The following is a 17651-nucleotide window of genomic DNA, read 5'->3' on the forward strand; positions in this document are numbered from 1 at the left end:
GCAGGAGGCCGCGGGTCGGTCCAATACGAAGGGCTTTAGGTTGCGGCGCGCGGGATTTGAGTGGTCTCTCTGTAGGTGACTGCTGCTGTAGCTGGGAGGACGGAGCGTGAACTGCGGGGGCTGGGTAGGAGGACGGACTCGAGGCTGGACAGTTGACGTGCGTGCGAGTGCATTGCTCCCCGGCGGCCTCTCCCAGAGTGGAGCAAGAGGTGAGTGAGGCGGCTCCGGGCGGACAGTGCCCGGGAAGGCCCCCGCTTTCTGCCTCCTCCTTCCCCAAAGTGTTCACCGAACCCGGAAGCCGAGGCCCGGGGCAGAGCAAGGGGGAAGCAGAGAGAAGAGGATCTGGGCCGCACCCTGGGGTCAACCTCAGGGTCAGCCGGAAGGTGGCATTGGACTTCCGCATGCCTCGGTTTCCTTTTCGGTAGAATGACCTAGGTTACATTATATTATACTTGAATCTTTTGTTAAGTCGTTTTTCAGTCATGTTGGACCCTTCTTGACCCTGTTTGGGGTTTTCTTGGCAGAGATACTGGGGGTGGTTTGCCATTTCCTTCTGCAGCTCATTTCACAGATGAGGAAACTGAGGCAGAGGATGAAGTGACTTGCCCAGGGTCACACAGCTAACGCTTTAGATCGAGTTCAGCTTTGAACTCTGCACTCTCCCCTAAGTCGGGAAGACAGGTTCCCATCCAACCTCAAAAAGTTGCCAGCAGTGCCCCAGACCTGCCTCTTTCCTGCCATGGGGTTAAAGTTAATGAAAAGAAAGACTGTCCTGCGCCACTGGAGCTTACTCTCCAGGGCTGAAACCACGATTGTTTAAAAACCGCTCCCTGGGTGGGGCACCGGCCCTGGAGTCAGGAGGACCTGAGCTCAAATGCTGCCTCAGACTTTTAACACAAAACTAGCCATGTGACCTTGGGCAAGTCACCTAACCCCAATTACCCTGCCTTACCCCCTCCAAAAAAAAAAGCAAAAAAAAATATGCTCACTGGGGTAGGCGCTTAACTAATATTTATTTACTTGTGTGGCCCAGACTCGGGAAAATGTGGAAGGTTGCTCTGTGTTGTTCTTCCCATCTACTTGATAAGTTTACCCAAACAGCCTTTGATCAGAACTTTATTGATTAGATTACTTCGATTAAATTGACTTTAAAAAAAACCCAAAAACAGATACTTTGGTTTCTCAGAGAGGGCACTGAACCAGGCCCCACCCCCCAAAAGTCTGACCTTCCCTCCAGGGTGTAATGGGAATGCAAATTTGGAAGATCTTCCCTGCCCCTAGGCTAAAATGCACCTGAAGCCTGGGGAGGGAGGCTTGTTTTTCAGTAGATACTTCTTGATTGGCCGGTGAGTCAATAAGGTTGTTACATTCTCTGAGCCAGGAGAAGGCTATATAAGCCCTTGGGACTCACTTTGAGAAGTGTTCTGTGATTTGATCTGAATTCTGGGAAGCCGTTGTTGAGAGTCCCCCGGCTTTGAAAAACCCAGATGTGGAAACCCAGATGTTGACTGGGTATGGATGTAATGGTTGGACAGTTTGGAAAGCTGTCTACTTGATCTGTTAATGTCTTGATAATTCTGTCTGTATATTTTGAAGTTTGGGGTGGTGACCTTTTCCCCCTGAACAAGGTAAACGATATATGACTGATTAAAGTAAGCTTGTTAACCCATTTCGAGTTGCTTTCCTTTAACAAAGCAGATCCAAGAACCTGTATGGGCAGCAAACCCCGAGGACATGCTTGGGGTGCTTGCTGCTACACTGGGTAACCACAGTTCATAGATTGATTTAAAGAAAACAAAGACTGGGTTTGGGAAGGGGCAGCACTAGTGGCTGTGGGTGTCCTGAAGGACCTCATTTCAGCTAGGCATTGAAGGAAACTAGGCATGCTAAGGGAATAGAAGGAAAGAAAGGGAGTTGTGAAGGACAGTAAGAAGGCCCTTTTTCTGGACGGTGTAATAAGATTAGTTGGAATCAGACTTAAAGTTATCTTTCAAGACGAGAAGTTTGTATTTGACTCTAGAATTAATAGAGAGCCTGTGTGGGGTGAAGAAAAATCACTTTGGCAACTTGCTAGGGATTGGAAAGGGGAGAGATTTGAAACGCTGAGGCCAATTAGGAGGTCTCTTGTTTAAGTAAGTGATGAGGGCTTGAACTTGGGAAATGGACATGAGTGGATGCAAGGGGCAGCAGTAATTTGTCAATTAATTGGCTACCTGAGAGGTGAAGAGTGAGGAGTAAAAGTGACCAAAATGACTGAGGTTTCAAACCTGGGTGAGTGGAAGGAAGGTGAAACCCTTAGCAGAAATGGGGAATTTCTGAAAAACGGGAGGGTTGGTAGGAAAGATAATTAGTTTGGTTTTTGCTATGTTGAGTTTGAGATACTTAGGGGACAACAATAAGTAGTTGATAAAGCAGAGCTGAAAGTCAGGAGACAGACAAAAATATAATAGTTTAAAGTTGCACTAAGGCTTTTGGGACCCTGTAGATTTAGAATTTAGCCACATAGAGATGACAATGAAACTTAACCTGAATCTATGAAGTCAAGGCTAGAGTGAGTGTAGAGAGTTGTATGTAGCCTTTCTTTGTATCCCGAAGGGGTTGTGATGTGGTTAACAGTGTTGAAAATAAGACTGAGGAAAATTGGTCAGATAGGGAAAAAAACCAACAGAGACTAATTTCGTGAAAACCCAAACAGGAGAGAGTATCCCTTCAGCTGGATAGGATGATTAATAATATCAAATGATGCACAGAGGTCAAGGATGAAGGTGAAGAAAAGACCATGGGATTTGTTGCTTAAGAGATAACTGGTGATTTTGGAGTGTAGTTTTAGTGGAGTGATGAAGTTAGAAGCAGCAAATGGTTGAGGAGTAAATGTAGTTAAGGAAAGTAGTTTTTTCTCAGTTTGGTCATAAGGAGGAGACATGATTAATGGAGGGAATGCTAAGATCAGGTGTGGGTTTTTAAAGGATTGGGGAGACCTGGATTTATTTGTAGACATTAGGGAAGAAACCAGATTACTTTGTACATTTATAAATACAGTAATTTTTTTTTTGTAGGGAGGGCAAAGCCCTAACAAATGGGAGAATCAGAAAGGACTTTTTAAAGTGGTAGCATTTGAGCTAATCTTGGAGGAAAGCTAGGGGTTGGACTCGCTGAAGATGAAGTGAGGAACAATTGTGTTTCCGCTCAAGATTGTAGCCTGTTCTAGACCCGAGAGTAAGAGGCAGAATGGCATACTATGGGAAATAAGAAATAAGGCCACTTGCCAGGAAGATCAGTTAGGACACCAGGTCTGGGGGAATAATCATCCTGGAAAGAGTCTTTAGATGAAGGGCCTTCAAATCACAAATAGAGGATCTTCAGTCAGTAGGGAGCCTGCAGATATTACCGAGTGTCATGGTCAGACCTACACTTCAGGAATGTTTGACAGGTGTATGACTTAAGAAATTTCATTAATCTAGTCTTAGAAAGCCTAAAAATAAATAAATCATATACCCAAGTAATAGGTCTAAATTTGAAATGGTTCAGCAAGAAAATAATTAGTGCATTGGGAAAACCTAATTATAGGCTTTAAAAAACTTGCTAATAATTAGAACTGTCCGAAAGTGTAATGAAATTGTTGTTAGTGATTATCTGGATGATCTCTTATCTGTTATGTTGTAGGAGTGACACTTGTTCATAGGAGTTAGATCAGATAGTCTTTGATTCTTTGAATTCACTTGTAGCAACCACCAGCTTGGAGAGCTAATGAAAGTTCTAGGGTTTTTTGGACCCTTGTCCTATGTAAATTCCAACTAAAATATAATTCTCTGTTTGAACACACCACCACTAAGAAAGTGACTTTAACTTCTTTCTAGCACATTTCTTCCAACAACTTTTTTCCTTCCAGAATAAATAATTCTTGTTAAGAATAGAGTTGTTGGTGTTGCCTTTGGGTGCCTGCTTCATGTCCTTTAACACAATTTTCATTGTACTTTCTTCTATAAAGTCGTGAAGTCTCAAGTTTTCCCAAATCTGACGTATTTGACCTTTTATTTTCAGTTTGAATAATATTTTCCAATTGTTTTTTCTGAGTCCAGTGTTTTATTGAACTTCTATTCTGCCATTTCAGTGTCAATGTCTCTCATGTTGAATCTCTTCAGACAACTCTTGGAATATTTTGGCATCCCCACAGAACAGGTAAATATATTTTCCCAGACAAATGACCTCATTGCACTTGTCTTCAAGTGGTTTTAGGTAAATTTAAAATATAAACATTTAGTTTAAGGCAACAATTGCATTTCTTGTTAGGGAGGAAGAATGCACATTGCTTGGTATGTAATTTTTTAAGATACTGAACGTGTCAAGTTTTCTGTTCTTCTTCTCCTTCATTCAGTAAGCCCTGATGTCCCCCAAACTGCTAGCTTCAAATATAAGCACAAAAGAAGTTATAAAAGCATAGCTTCTGCCATTGAGGAATTTTTATGAGATAACTGGATCAAAAATATAAGATATATATAAGATAATATGTAAGCAAGAATGAGATTTGTATGTATTATGTATAATGATTAAATTCAGTATGAATAAATAATAAATGAATAAAATTCAGTATATGAATAAATTCAGAGAAGTTCTTTGAAGGGGAGAGTTGATTAAGAAATGGTAATAATAATAATAATAGTAATAATGGCAAGTGATTTATTACGTACCTACTGTGCTAAGTAAGCAGGTGATTCAGAAAATTGTAAGACAGTCACAGCCCTTAAAGAATTTATAGTCTAAGTCTTTGCTATAGGCAAAGCTAATAATCGGTCAATCAGTAAACATATGTAGAGTGCCAACTTTATGGTGGGACAGGGAAGATATATTTTCTGTTCTCAATGAGCTTATGTTTTTCATGGGGTCATATGCATATACAAGTAAGTATATATACGATAAGATATTTTTGCTGACCAGATCATAAACATCTAAGGAGATCAGGAAGCATAGGAAGCAGTGCTTGACCATAGGATCATGGGCCTTAGAGCCATCTAGTCAAAATCCCTCATTTTACCCATAAGGAAACTGAGGCCTAGGTCATATAGGTAAGTGCCACAGGGATGTTTGAACCCTTTGTTCTGACCCCCCAACTATTGCATGTCCTGCTGACCTGTGAAGGAAACTAGGAATTCAAGAAGCAGAAATTAGGAGGAAATGAATTCTTGGTAGCTGGGGCACTTAGTGAATGTGGTACTGGGCCTAGAGACCAGAAGCATTGCCTCAGGGCTTCAAATCCTGCCTCAGAAGCTTAACTCTGTGACCCTGAGCTAGTCACTTAGCCTCTGCTTGCCTCAGTTTTCTTTTTTTTGCTTCCGTATATTTCTTTCTTTTTTAAAAATTAAATTGCTTATTTTTAGTTTTCAACATTTACTTCCATAAGTTTTAAATTTTCTCCCCCTCCCTCTCCAAGACTGCTTGCAATCTGATATGGGCTCTATACATACATTTCTATTAAACACATTTTCACATTAGTCATGTTGCATAGAAGAATTATAACAAATGGGAAAAACCATGAGGAACAAAAAAAACCCCAAAAGAAAACAAAAAAGAAAATAGTCTGCTTCGTTCTGCATTCTGACTCCATAGTTCTTTTTCTGGATGAGGCTGGCATTTTCCACCATGTGTCCTTTGGAAGTGTTTTAGGTTCCTGCATTGCTGAGAAGGGCTAAGTCTATCAAAATCAGTCCAGGTACTGGACTACATTGTAACAGTGGCTGTTACTGTGTACAGTGTTCTCCTGCTTCTGCTCCCCTCACTCAGCATCAGTTCATATAATTCTTTTCAGATTTCTCTGAAGTTCACCTGTTCATCTTTTCTTACAGTACAATAGTGTTCCATTAGATTCATACACCACAACTTGTTTAGCCATTCCCCAATTGATGGGCATCCCCTCAGTTTCCAGTTCTTGGCCACCACAAAAAGAGCTGCTATAACTATTTTTGTGCATGTGGATCCCTTTCCCATTTTTATGATCTCTTTGGGATATAGCCCTAGAAGTGATATTGCTGGGTTAAAGTGTATACACATTTTTATAGCCCTTTGGACGTAGTTCCACATTGCTCTTCAGAATGATTGGGTCAGTTCACAGCTCCACCAACAATTCATTAGTGTTCCAACATTACCTCTCCAACATTTATCATTTTCCTGTTTTGCCACGTTAGCCAATCTAATAGGTGTAAGCTGGTACCTCAGAGTTGTTTTGATCTGCATTTCTCTAATCAATAGTGATTTAGAGCATTTTTTTCATATGCTTATAGATATCTTTAATTTCTACCTCTGAAAACTACTTGTTCATATCCTTTGACCATTTATCAATTGGGGATGGCCTCAGTTTTTAAAAGGTAAAATGAGGATAATAAGAGCCCTAGCTCATATAGTTGATGATGTGCCTGGCACATAGTAGCTGCTTAATAAATGTTTTTTTTTTTCCTTTTTTTTTTGCCTCCCCATTTCCCTAGAATAGGATTTATTTAGCGTATTTGGTAAAAATTTCTTCCAAAATGATAATTGTTGCCTGTTCTTTTTGTGGGACTTTGGGAACAGTTTACACCAATACGGGAAGCTCATGCAAATGGTCGAAGTATTGTTCGAGTTATAGTGACACGTTTACCTTCAAATCTCTTTTCAAGAACTGACTTGTACCAGTTATGGTCTACTGTAAGTAAATATCAGCTTTTTTCTCTTTGCTAGTGGCTAAAAGGTTTTTCTGGACTGTTATTCAATCTTCTCTTTGTTCCTTTGTTTATGTGTAATTTTATTTTAATTTTTTAAAATTTTATTTTTATATTCAGTTCCAAATTCTCTCCCTCCCTCCACTCTCTTACCCATTGAGAAGGCAAGAAATAGGATAACCTTTATACATAAGAAATCATGAAAAATATTTCCATATTAGCCACATTATGATAAAAAGAAACAAGAAAGATAAAAGAGAAAAAATTATGCTTTAATTTGTACTCAGTTTCATCAGTTCTCTCTTTGGAGGTAGATAGCACAAGTTCACAACAAGGACTTGTTGTGGATCACGTATTGAGCAGCGTAGCTAAGTCTTCCACAGTTGATCATCATTACAACATTGCTGTTACTGTGCACAGTGTTCTTTTATTGCTGCTCACTTCACTTTGCATAAGTCTTCTTCACTTTTTCCAGAAACGGTCTCCTTTATCATTCCTTAGATCACAATAGTGTTCCATCACTAATCATATACCACAATTTGTTTAGTCATTCCCTGATTGATGGGCATTTCCTCAGTTTCTAATTCTTTGCTACCATGGAAAGAACTGCTATCAGTATTTTTGTACAAATAGGTCTTTTCCCTTTTCTTTGATCCATTTGGTATACAGACCTAGTAGTGGTATTGCTAAGTCAAAAAGGTATGCACAGTTTTATAGTTCTTTGGCCATAGTTGCAAATTGTTCTACAGAGTAGTTGGACCAATTCACAGGTCCACCAACAGTACATCCACATCCCCATGAGCATTTGTCATTTTTCCTTTTCTCTCATGTTAGTCAACCTGATGGGTATGAGGTGGTACCTCAGAGTTGCTTTAATTTGCATTTCTCTTAATTATTAATAATTTAGAGCATTTTTTCATATGGCGATTGATAGCTTTTATTCTTTTGAAAACTGCCTGTTCACATCCTTTGACCATTTATTAGTTAGGGGATGACTGTTATTTTTATAAATTTGGCTCTTACATATTTGAGAAAGATGACCTTTATCAGAGAAACTTGATGTAAATTTTTTCCACAGTTTTGTACTTTTTATTTAATATTCACGGCATTAATTTTGTTTGGGCAAAATTTTAAATTTAATGTAGTTAAAATTATCTATTTTACCTTCCATGAACCTCTCTCTTTTGGTCATAAACTCCCCCTTATCCATAGATCTGATAGGTAATTTTTACATGCTCCCTTAATTTACCTAAGATATCAACCTTTATTTCCAAATAATTTACACATTTTGATTTTATCTTGGTATATGGTATGAGATATTGGTCTATACCTAGTTTCTGTGTACATATAGTTATATTATTGCTGTGTATATTACTTGCTATTTGTATGTTACATGGAATTTTTTATAGCCCATTTGTCAAACTTGATGTTTGATTTTTGAGATCAGTAGAAACAACAAAGTAAATGAACCAGTTCTTTTTTATAAAGTTTTCCCATTCCTGCCATAAGTAAATGATTTTGAAATTCTTGCCTAAACATTTTTTATTTTGCATCCTCCTTTAACTGTCTTTGTCTCTCCCCCCCCCCCCCTTCTTTTTTGGGGGGTATTGGGGGAAGTAACTTGATTTCTTGGAAAAAATTTAGAGAATGCTTTTATATTCTGTTCCATATGTTAATATACATAAAAGTTTTTGACAATTATTTTGTGATATAATTGTGAAAAATATGATTTGTAAGCTGGTGATAGGAAAGAAAGGTAACTGATTAAGTGGTTGAAAGACCATACCTATAGCATATTGACTAATGGATCAGTATCAGCCTGACTGACAATATCTGTTAAAATGTTGCAGGGCTCTCTCCTAGGCTTTGTCTTAATCATTATTTTTATTACTAACTTAGAAGAGAAAATAGATGGTATTTCTAAATTTGTAGACAGCACAAAGCTGATACATTAAGATGATAGACAAGAATAATGGGGGCAAATATAGGAAAATTAAATTTAATAGGAATAAATGTAAACCGTTATAATTTAAAGGGTTTTTTTTGGTACTAGTACAGAAAGAGAAGTGTAGCCAGAAAGTAGTTCATGTGAAGAAAATTTATGGATTTTTTATTAAGTCCCAACCCTAAAGGGGTTGATGTATTGATGATGCTAGATTGCATCAGTTTTCCAAAATAAATATGTTTTTATGTTTCAATAGATTTTATCAGTATGGGAAAGTAAGGAATATGGATCTACTCGAAGTATTGTTCGTAGCATTGGGAAAATTCTTCCTTTGGAACCTTGTCCAAGGCCTAACTTTGAGGTAAGGCAATTATGTATTACTTGATTTACCTTCAGTTCTGCTAATGGTGAAGTGTAGGGGGTAAGGATGGAAGAGAAATGGAAAACCTTACTTTTAGTGAATTTAAAATTTAATTTGGAAAACATCATTTTACTTTTGAGCTGAGGTGAACTTTTTTATCGTTCTTCCCAAACCTGTCTCTTGGAGCTTCACTCCCATAACAGTTACCTACCAGACATTTCAAACTGGAAGTCCTGGTGGCATCTCAAAAACTGACCTCTCATTATCTTTCTTCCAGAAAATTTTCCAGCTGTCTAAACTTCCTGTCTGTGCCACCATCCTTCCAGACCCTCAGGTTCATATTGAAAATCTTGACATTATTCTCATCTTTTCTCTCCCTCATCCTATCTATATCCAAATCAGTTGCAAAATGCTTTTTCTACAGCCACAACTTTTCTCATATCTGACCCCTTCCCTGCTTTATTTTAGTGCTGGCCTTATTACCCCTTGCCCAGTTCTTTCTGACTATTATGAACTTACACCACTAAGCATTTCCTTAAACAGGAAAAATAAAGAGGGTTACTTAGGAAATTTTGAATCTCAGTTTCATACCTATTACTTTCTTGACTGCTTTGTTCTGAACTTCCTTTTCCCTTTTGTATATTTTTTAAAATGTTGTACTAGCTCTAGTTTCGGTGTCACCGTTGCTAACTGCCCTTCTCTGCTCACACTAACCTTTTCTCTTTCACTGCTTTTTTATTGGTTCTAGGATAAAATATGTTTAACTTTTTTAAAAATTTAATTTAATATTCTATTTTTTCCCCAATTACTTGTAAAAAAATTCTAATATTCTTTTTTCAAATTTCGAGTTCCAAATTCTCTCTCTCCCTTCATTCCCTCCCTACTTCTTTCCATTTAGAAGGCAAGCAGTTTGATAGAGTAAATACATGTGTACCTCACGCAAAACATTTCCATGTGAATCATGCTGTGAAAGAAAACAAAGACAAAAGAACCCAAGAAATATAAACTAAAGAAAAAGTATCTTTGAAATTCATTTGGGCTTGTTGGCACAGCCCTCCCTCATTTAAATCTAGTTCACTTACATGTCATGGCATCACCTCCCTGATGTCATGATTTTTTTCTAGAACGAGGGACAAGCAGCAGCCTCTGAGTAGAGAAGGAGCTGGCCACTAGGGACCAGGCTTCTGCTTGGTGAACATGGCTTTCTCCCTTCCTCTCTCCTTACACATTTACCTGCCAGTGCCTTGCCCCAACGGGATTATAAATTTTAATCTCTGAATTTTTTTTAATTTTTATTTTTTCTCTTTACGACCAGCCTTGACCCTAAATCACTATGGTCCCAGACCAGACTTGGTCTCTGTTTGGGCCCTGATTGTCTCAGAATGAATATCAATCACTGTTTCTGTTTTGGCTAGAAGCCCTGAGGGTCTCCCAGATCTAATTTTTTTTAAGAGGCTTTGATTTGCCTCATTTTTTAAAGCTAAATGGGTACTGCCTCAGTTAGACTGAGATCTCTTTTAAAGACTTTAGCTTGAAAAGGTCTCCCCCTGCATCCTGGGCCATCTCCAGTAGTCTTGATCCTTATCTGGCCATTGGACCCAGATGGTTCTAGAGGAGAAAGTGAGGCTAGTGACTTGGGAAACATACCGGAGTTGTTTGCTTTTTCCTTCTCCAGTTCATTTGACAGATGAGGAAACTGAGGCAAAATGACAGTAAGTGACAGTAAGCCCAGGGTCTCACTGGTAGTGAATATCTGAGGCTCATTTTGAATTCAGGTCTTCCTGACTCTCCAGAGTCTGGTGCTCGATCCACTGTGCCACTTAACTGCTCCAAATTAATAAATGCTTATTGATGGATTTTGAGAAGCTGTTGGTTTTTCAGCTGGAAGATCTGAGTTCAAGTTCTGCCTCTGACACTAATTTTGTGACCTTGGCAAATCACTTAATCTTCTTTGAGCCTTAATTTCCTTTTCTATAAAATGAGAACAATGATGTCTAAAGTGCCTCCCACACAGACATTATAATGAGATAATGAATGTAAAGTGCTTTGCTAGATTTAATTTACCATATAAATGTCAGTATTACATTATACATTTTTTTGTCTATAATAAAGAGCCACAAAATACAACAGTATCTACTGTGCAGATTTCCATAGCTAGTTATTTTCTTGTATATGACTGGTGAGGTTAATTAGGGAACGTTTACATGAGAGAACGACCAGAATGTTACTACTTATTTAATTTTAGAAAAAAAGAATAACGTAATCACTCCTAATCTTGCTAACTAATGGTAGTGTGTTTTTTTATCTTTTAATCTTTTTCCCCATTTAACTTTAAATCCTTTTGTTTCTATGATTATACTTTTTTTGTCAGAAAGAATACATTTATCTCTAGAGACTTGACCTCCCCCCCCCTTTTTCCTTTAGCTATTCCAGTACTTGAACTCCTTAGTCTATGATCAACATGAATCTGCTCTGACCCCCATAGTTCCATCTTTTGCTGATATCCTGTGCGTGGCAAATGATGAAGTCAGATATGTCAAATTTAGGTAAGTTCACTGTTCTGTGCAGAACTTGGAAAGTATTAGAGTAGATAATGGTGTGAGTTCTTGCAAATTCTAGGTTCTTAATAAATGTTTGAGTTGAATTGAATATCTTTTGAAATTTGACATTTTGTTTATTATATGTACTTTTGTGGTTTTGTCAGTCTATCCATGTCAATAAGTATTTGTCAAATCCAATGTATATATAGGTAGTTACCTTCCCAATAAAGAATTAGGCTTAGTCGTGACTAATAGGTATAGGAAAGATCAGTATTGATCAGAATTATCCTGTCCATTTTTATTAAAATGCTGTTTCTAATGTTAGATGCAAGCCTATTTCAAAGCTTGAATTATTAGCCTTGTGGATAGTAGTAAAGAATATGGCTTGATTTGCTATCTGTGTGGTAGAGGGCTTTTGCTAGGAGGGATGGAAGTTTTGTGTATATTTTTCTAGGATGCAAATCTTTTCTTACTAATGTAGAAGTCTGAATTAAATTACTAGAGAGTATATAGTATATCTCATGAATTTCCATATTTGATTTATATAATTAAATTTAATCAAATATTCTGTTTAATTTTGCCATTTTTGCCATAGATGGAATGCTTATTTTCAAGGAATTAGAATACAGTAAACTTGACAGTAACATTACTTTTAGGATCTTCAGTGTTATCATCATGACTCTCATTTATTAATTATTATTGTGATGTTGAAGTGTTTTTGATAAGTTCAGAATAAAAAATTAAAATTAAAAAAGGGATGGGCAGGATTTTTCAAATTCAGAGATCATAGCCCATCTTCAAATAATTGAATGGTAGTTATAAACCCTGCTATGTCTATTTTTTGTCAGTTACAAAAAAAACATTTCGCTTAGTGGAGATGAATAGTCTTATTGTGGTAGTGGTGTACACCAAACAGTTCTGTCAGTTGGGGTAGATCCACTGTGGAAGATTTGTAGAAAGATGACTCATAGGATGAGAAGGAATGGATGCATGTGTGATAAGCACCAGTGGAAAGAACATACCTGATGACATATTAGTCACTTTTATTTGCCTTACTCTAGGTTGCTTTCCAAAGTGGGTGTACTGATTCATGGTTCTACCAATAATGCACCAGGATGCTTATTTTCCCACAACAACTCCAACATGAACTATTCTCATCATTTGTAATCCTTGTCAATTTGCTCAGTGTGAGGTGAAACCTCAGTGTTGTTTTGATTTTCATTTTTCCTATTAGTGATTTGGAGCATTCTTTCATGTGGTTATTAATAGTTCTATTTTTGAGAACGGTTTGTATCCTTTCACTGCTTCACTAGATGTAATAAGTTTTATTGTATGACTATATGAAAGTTTTAAAAACTTTTTGTAAAATGATGAGGTAACTAACTAGTACTAGGGATCAGAGAGTGTAGCCTCTCTGTAGGAGAAAATTTCCTTTTCCCTAGAAGTATTTTAGCTGTTCCTTCTCTTTACAGAAATTGTATATGGAATAATTATGAGGACAAAACTGAATTTTTAAATCTAATGCCTCCACCTTTAATTCCTGTTTCAAGACAAAGAGAGCAAATAAATGATCTTCCTGTTACTGAAGCAGCAATTAAAAAAATAGCTGCCCTTGAAGATGAACTATCCATTCTCCGTTCCCAAATTGCTGCGATTGTTGCAATGCAAGAAGCAGAAAACAGGTCTGCTTTTGGTAAGTTTGTTTCAACTTTGGTTTTGACTAGATAATTCTCAACTAGCTTTTGAATCAACCTTGTAGTCCAAAACACATACAAAAGGTATTCCCATTGTAACATAACCAACAAGTGGTTGCCCAACCTCTGCTTTAAGACCTAAAGAAAATCTGGTCGGTCACTGTGATGATCAGAGCTCCTTGTTCTTTCAAAGTTACTTGTTTTTAGCATATTCCTGTCATTGTATAAATTCTTTTCACTCTGTATCAGTTCATATAAATCTTTATTATTTCTTACAGAACCATAATATTCCATTATATTTATATGCTATAATTTGTTATTCCCCAATATATGAGCACTTCATCATAGTCTTATTCTTTGCTACTTTAAAAAGAACTATAAAAAGATGGCGGAGTAGAAGCACGACCCTCCCGCAGCTCCGGCTTCCACCCTCCCCAATCCATGTAAAAAGGGGACTCTAAACAAACTTTGGAGCTGCAGAACCCACAAAATGATACAGAGAAGCTAACCTCCCGCTGAGAACAGCCCAGCAGGCCGGCAGGAATCGGCCAGCGAAATGCTCTGGGAGGAGCCCAGCACCACACTGAGGCTTTAGCCCCAGGGTGGGCCTGACCAGCCGCCAGCCAGAGGGACTCCAGATCAGCAGCAGCTGTGGCTGTTTCCAGATTTATCAAGATGCGAAGGACAAGGTGAGAGGCCAGTGCAGTCTGGACTTTGGGACCCAGTAAGTGGGAGTGCGTGGCTTTTACCCCCAGGGACGCCAGCACAGCCAGCCAGCTCCACGAGGCGGCTTCAGCTCCTGGCCTGCAGAGTGTAGGGCACCAGTCTGAGGGGTAATCGCTCTTGCTTTAACCTGCTTGGATCTGGATTGCAGTCTAGGGTGGAGGTCCTGGGGTGTGTGTCCAGCTTGCCAGAGTGTGTGGAGACCTCAGAGAGGGCACCCATCTAATACCTCCTGCAGCTGAGAAAACCCCAGCGTTTGGGACGAAAACTCCCCTGTCTGGTGGCAGAGTCCTACTGTGGCAAAAAGCCCAAAAGTCAAATCATTGAGTGGCAAAATGAGCAGGCAAAGGAAACAAAGCAGACAGAAGATTCCAACATTACACTCCTATTTTGGGGATAAGAAGGAGCAAGGCATGGAACAGGAGGAAATCAGTGAAGTCAGAACTCCTGCACCAAAAGCTTCAAAGGAAAATACAAGCTGGTTACAGGCCATAGAGGACCTTAAGAAGCAGATAAGAGAAGTGGAGGAAAAATTGGGAAGAGAAATGAGAACAATGCAAGAAAATTATGAAATGAGAGTCAACAGCCTGACTGAAGAAAATAATACCTTAAAAAACAGACTGACTCAAATGGCAAAGGAGGCTCAGAAAGGCAATGAGGAGAAGAATGCCTTAAAAAGTCGAATTTGCCAGATGGAAAAAGAATCTCAAAAGCTCACTGAGGAGAATCATTGCTTCAGAATTAGATTGGAGCAAATGGAAGCTAATGACTTTATGAGAAATCAAGATGCTGTCAAACAGATCCAAACAAATGAAAGAATAGAAGGCAATGTGAAATATCTCATGGGAAAAACCACTGACCTGGAAAACAGATCCAGGAGAGATAATTTAAAAATTATCGGACTGCCTGAGAGCCATGACCAAAGTAAGAGCCTGGAAAGCATCCTCCAGGAAGTTCTCAAAGAAAACTGCCCTGATGTTTTAGAACGAGAGGGCAAAATAGAGGTTGAAAGAATCCACCGATCACCTCCTGAAAAAGATCCCAAAAAGAAAACTCCTAGGAATATTATAGCCAGGTTCCAGAATTCCCAGATTAAGGAGAGAATATTACAAGCAGCCAGGAAGAAACAATTTGAATATTGTGGAAACACAATCATGATAACCCAGGATCTGGCAGCTTCTACACTGAGGGATCGAAGGGCCTGGAATGTGATATTCCGGAGGTCAAGGGAGCTGGGATTAAAACCAAGAGTCACCTACCCAGCAAAACTGAGTATCATGTTTCAGGGGAAAATATGGTCATTCAGTGGAATACAGGACTTTCAAGCATTCTTGCTGAAAAAACCAGAGTTGAATAGAAAATTTGACATTCAGATACAAGAAGCAAGAGAAGCATGAGAAGGTAAACAGGGAAAAGAAATCATAAGGAACTTATCAAAGTTGAACTATTTTTTTGTTTAAAGCAATTGGGGTTGAGTGGCTTGCTCGGGGTTACACGACCAGTTGTTGTTTCTGGGTGTGGTGCCGGCTGTCTGGGCCCGGATTTGATCCGGGTCGTCCCGGCACTGTGGCCGGTGCTCTTGCTTGCTGAGCCACCTGGCCAAAGTTGAACTATTAACATTCCTACATGGAAAAACAATAATTGTAACTTATGAAACTTTTCTCAGTAGTTGAAGGGATTAGAAATATATATATGTCTTTATATGAGGGTATGCGGGCATATGAATACATATGTGAATGTGTGTATATACGTTTACAGGTATACATAGATAGAGGGCACGGGACCAATTTAACAGGAAGGGATGATACTTAAAAGGTGAAATTAAGAGGTGAGAGGAATATAATGAGAGGAGATGGGGAGAGACAGAGTGGGGCAAACTATCTCATACAGAAGAGGCAAGGGAAAAATGGTTACAATGGAGGGGAAGAATAGGAAGGCAAAAGGGAATGGGTCAACCTTATTCCTATTGAATCTGGCTTGAGGAGGGAGGGAAATACACACTAAATAGGGGATCTCACCCTCCAGGAGAATAGGGGGGGAAGGGGATGTGAGGGGGGATGATGGAAGGGAGGGCGGGCTGGGGGGGAGGGAAGTTGGAAGCACCCACTTTTGAAAAGGGACAGGATCAAAGTAGAGAATAGAACAAGTGGGAGGTGGGATAGGAGGGAGGGAAATATAGTCAGTCTTTTACAATATATCTACTATGTTATTGTTTTGTATTAGCCGCACATGTACAACCTATACTGAACTGCTTGTCTCCCCAGTGGGGGTGGGTGGCAGGGGGGGAAGGGAATGAATCTGGAATTGAAAGTTTTAAAATCAAATATTCAAATATATATATATATATGTGTGTGTGTGTGTGTGTATATATATGTACTATTATTAATACCATCTTACATGTTATTAAGAAAAAAAAAGATATACAGGCACTGAGGCATAGAGATCCACTGGAAAAGTTGAAACGGGTATGGGAGAAAATATGGGAGAGAGCAGATTGGAGGTGGGGATATCCTGTGGGACTGCTGTTTTGGGGGGATGAGTGGGGGAAAAAGGGGGAGAAAATTTGTAACTCAAAATCTGGTGGAAACAAATGATGTAAATTAGAAGTTAATAAAGCATTAAAAAAAATAAAAAAAAGAACTATAAATATTTTTGCACATCCTTAGTGAAGAGTTTGTTTTGTTTAACAGGACTAACTGCTCTCCTACTAATTCCCCCTTCTCCCATTTCCCTGTTGCATGAGATGTGTTTTTGTATCTGATTCTTTGTGTTGTGTGTGTGTGTTCCTTCCAATTGCCAAGTTAAGATGAAATTGCAATTCAAGTGTCAGTTCAATCCTTTCCTCCCAAACCTGCTTTTCTTGGATGTGAGTCATTGCATAATGTCCCTCATTCTAAAAAATGGTTGGATTTTCTACCTTGTTTCTTTTAAACTACTTGGGGATGTTTACAGGTCAACCTTAAAAACCTAGTTATTTTTCAAAGTCATGTATCACCCAACTTAACAAAAACCTCGATGGTGCAGTGGATAGTATGCTATACTTGAAGTCCGGAAGACTCATTTTCCTGAGTTCAAATCTGACCTCAGACACTTATTAGCTGTATGACCCTGGGCAAGTCACTAACCCTGTTTACCTCAGTTTCCTCATCTGTAAAATGAGCTGCATTTTGCCAAGAAAACTCCACATGGGCTCTGGAAGAGTCTGACAGCTGGAATGCTGAAAAAGCAATGAAACTTAACAATCACATTCAAATTCTTTTGTGTCATTACTCTAGGGATACACGTGCCCTCCACTTCAGCTTTGTACCAATCTGTTTCGTTAATTGTCCCCACCTACCAGTCCACTCTTATTTTTCTTAAGTCTCCAGCCTTTCACCTTTTTAACCTAGCTGTGTGGACAGTGGATAGAGTATCAGGCCCGGAATTGGGAAAACCTGAGCTCAAAATTGGCCTCAGTTACTTACTAGCCGTGTGATCGTGGGTAAGTCATTTAACCCTCTTCACCTTAGTTTCCTCATTTGTCAAATGAGCTGGAGAGAGAAATAACAAACCACTGTAGTGTCTTTGCCAAAAAAACCCCAAATGGGGGTCACAAAGAATTGGGCATGACTTATCAACCACACAACAAAAATTCTCTTACCTTTTCTTACTTTCCTTGCCTTGTCCAACTACCTTCTCTTTATTCGTCTGTCTTGTAGT

At 38.8% G+C, this 17651-nt stretch overlaps 1 protein-coding gene across 4 annotated transcripts in view; it reads left to right on the top strand.

The window, feature by feature from the left end:
* The window catches only part of MTFR2 (mitochondrial fission regulator 2), a 35178-nt gene that overhangs the window by 159 nt on the left and 17368 nt on the right, over positions 1-17651 (top strand). The window contains exons 1-6 of one of the 4 annotated variants that reach the window (XM_069077303.1): positions 3-209; positions 4112-4179; positions 6562-6675; positions 8891-8995; positions 11420-11541; positions 13086-13228. In XM_069077303.1, the coding sequence (XP_068933404.1) occupies positions 4117-4179; positions 6562-6675; positions 8891-8995; positions 11420-11541; positions 13086-13228 (547 nt within the window). In that variant the 5' untranslated portion in view covers positions 3-209; positions 4112-4116. Of the gene's footprint in view, positions 1-2; positions 210-4111; positions 4180-6561; positions 6676-8890; positions 8996-11419; positions 11542-13007; positions 13229-17651 lie in introns of those variants that run through there. The other 3 variants (XM_069077302.1, XM_069077300.1, XM_069077301.1) reach the window with 3 other exon arrangements.

The sequence above is a fragment of the Petaurus breviceps genome, unplaced genomic scaffold, assembly GCF_028583685.1.
Source record: "Petaurus breviceps papuanus isolate PSGF00001 unplaced genomic scaffold, PetGlider_PUasm1.0 90977, whole genome shotgun sequence".
Lineage (NCBI taxonomy): Eukaryota > Metazoa > Chordata > Mammalia > Diprotodontia > Petauridae > Petaurus > Petaurus breviceps.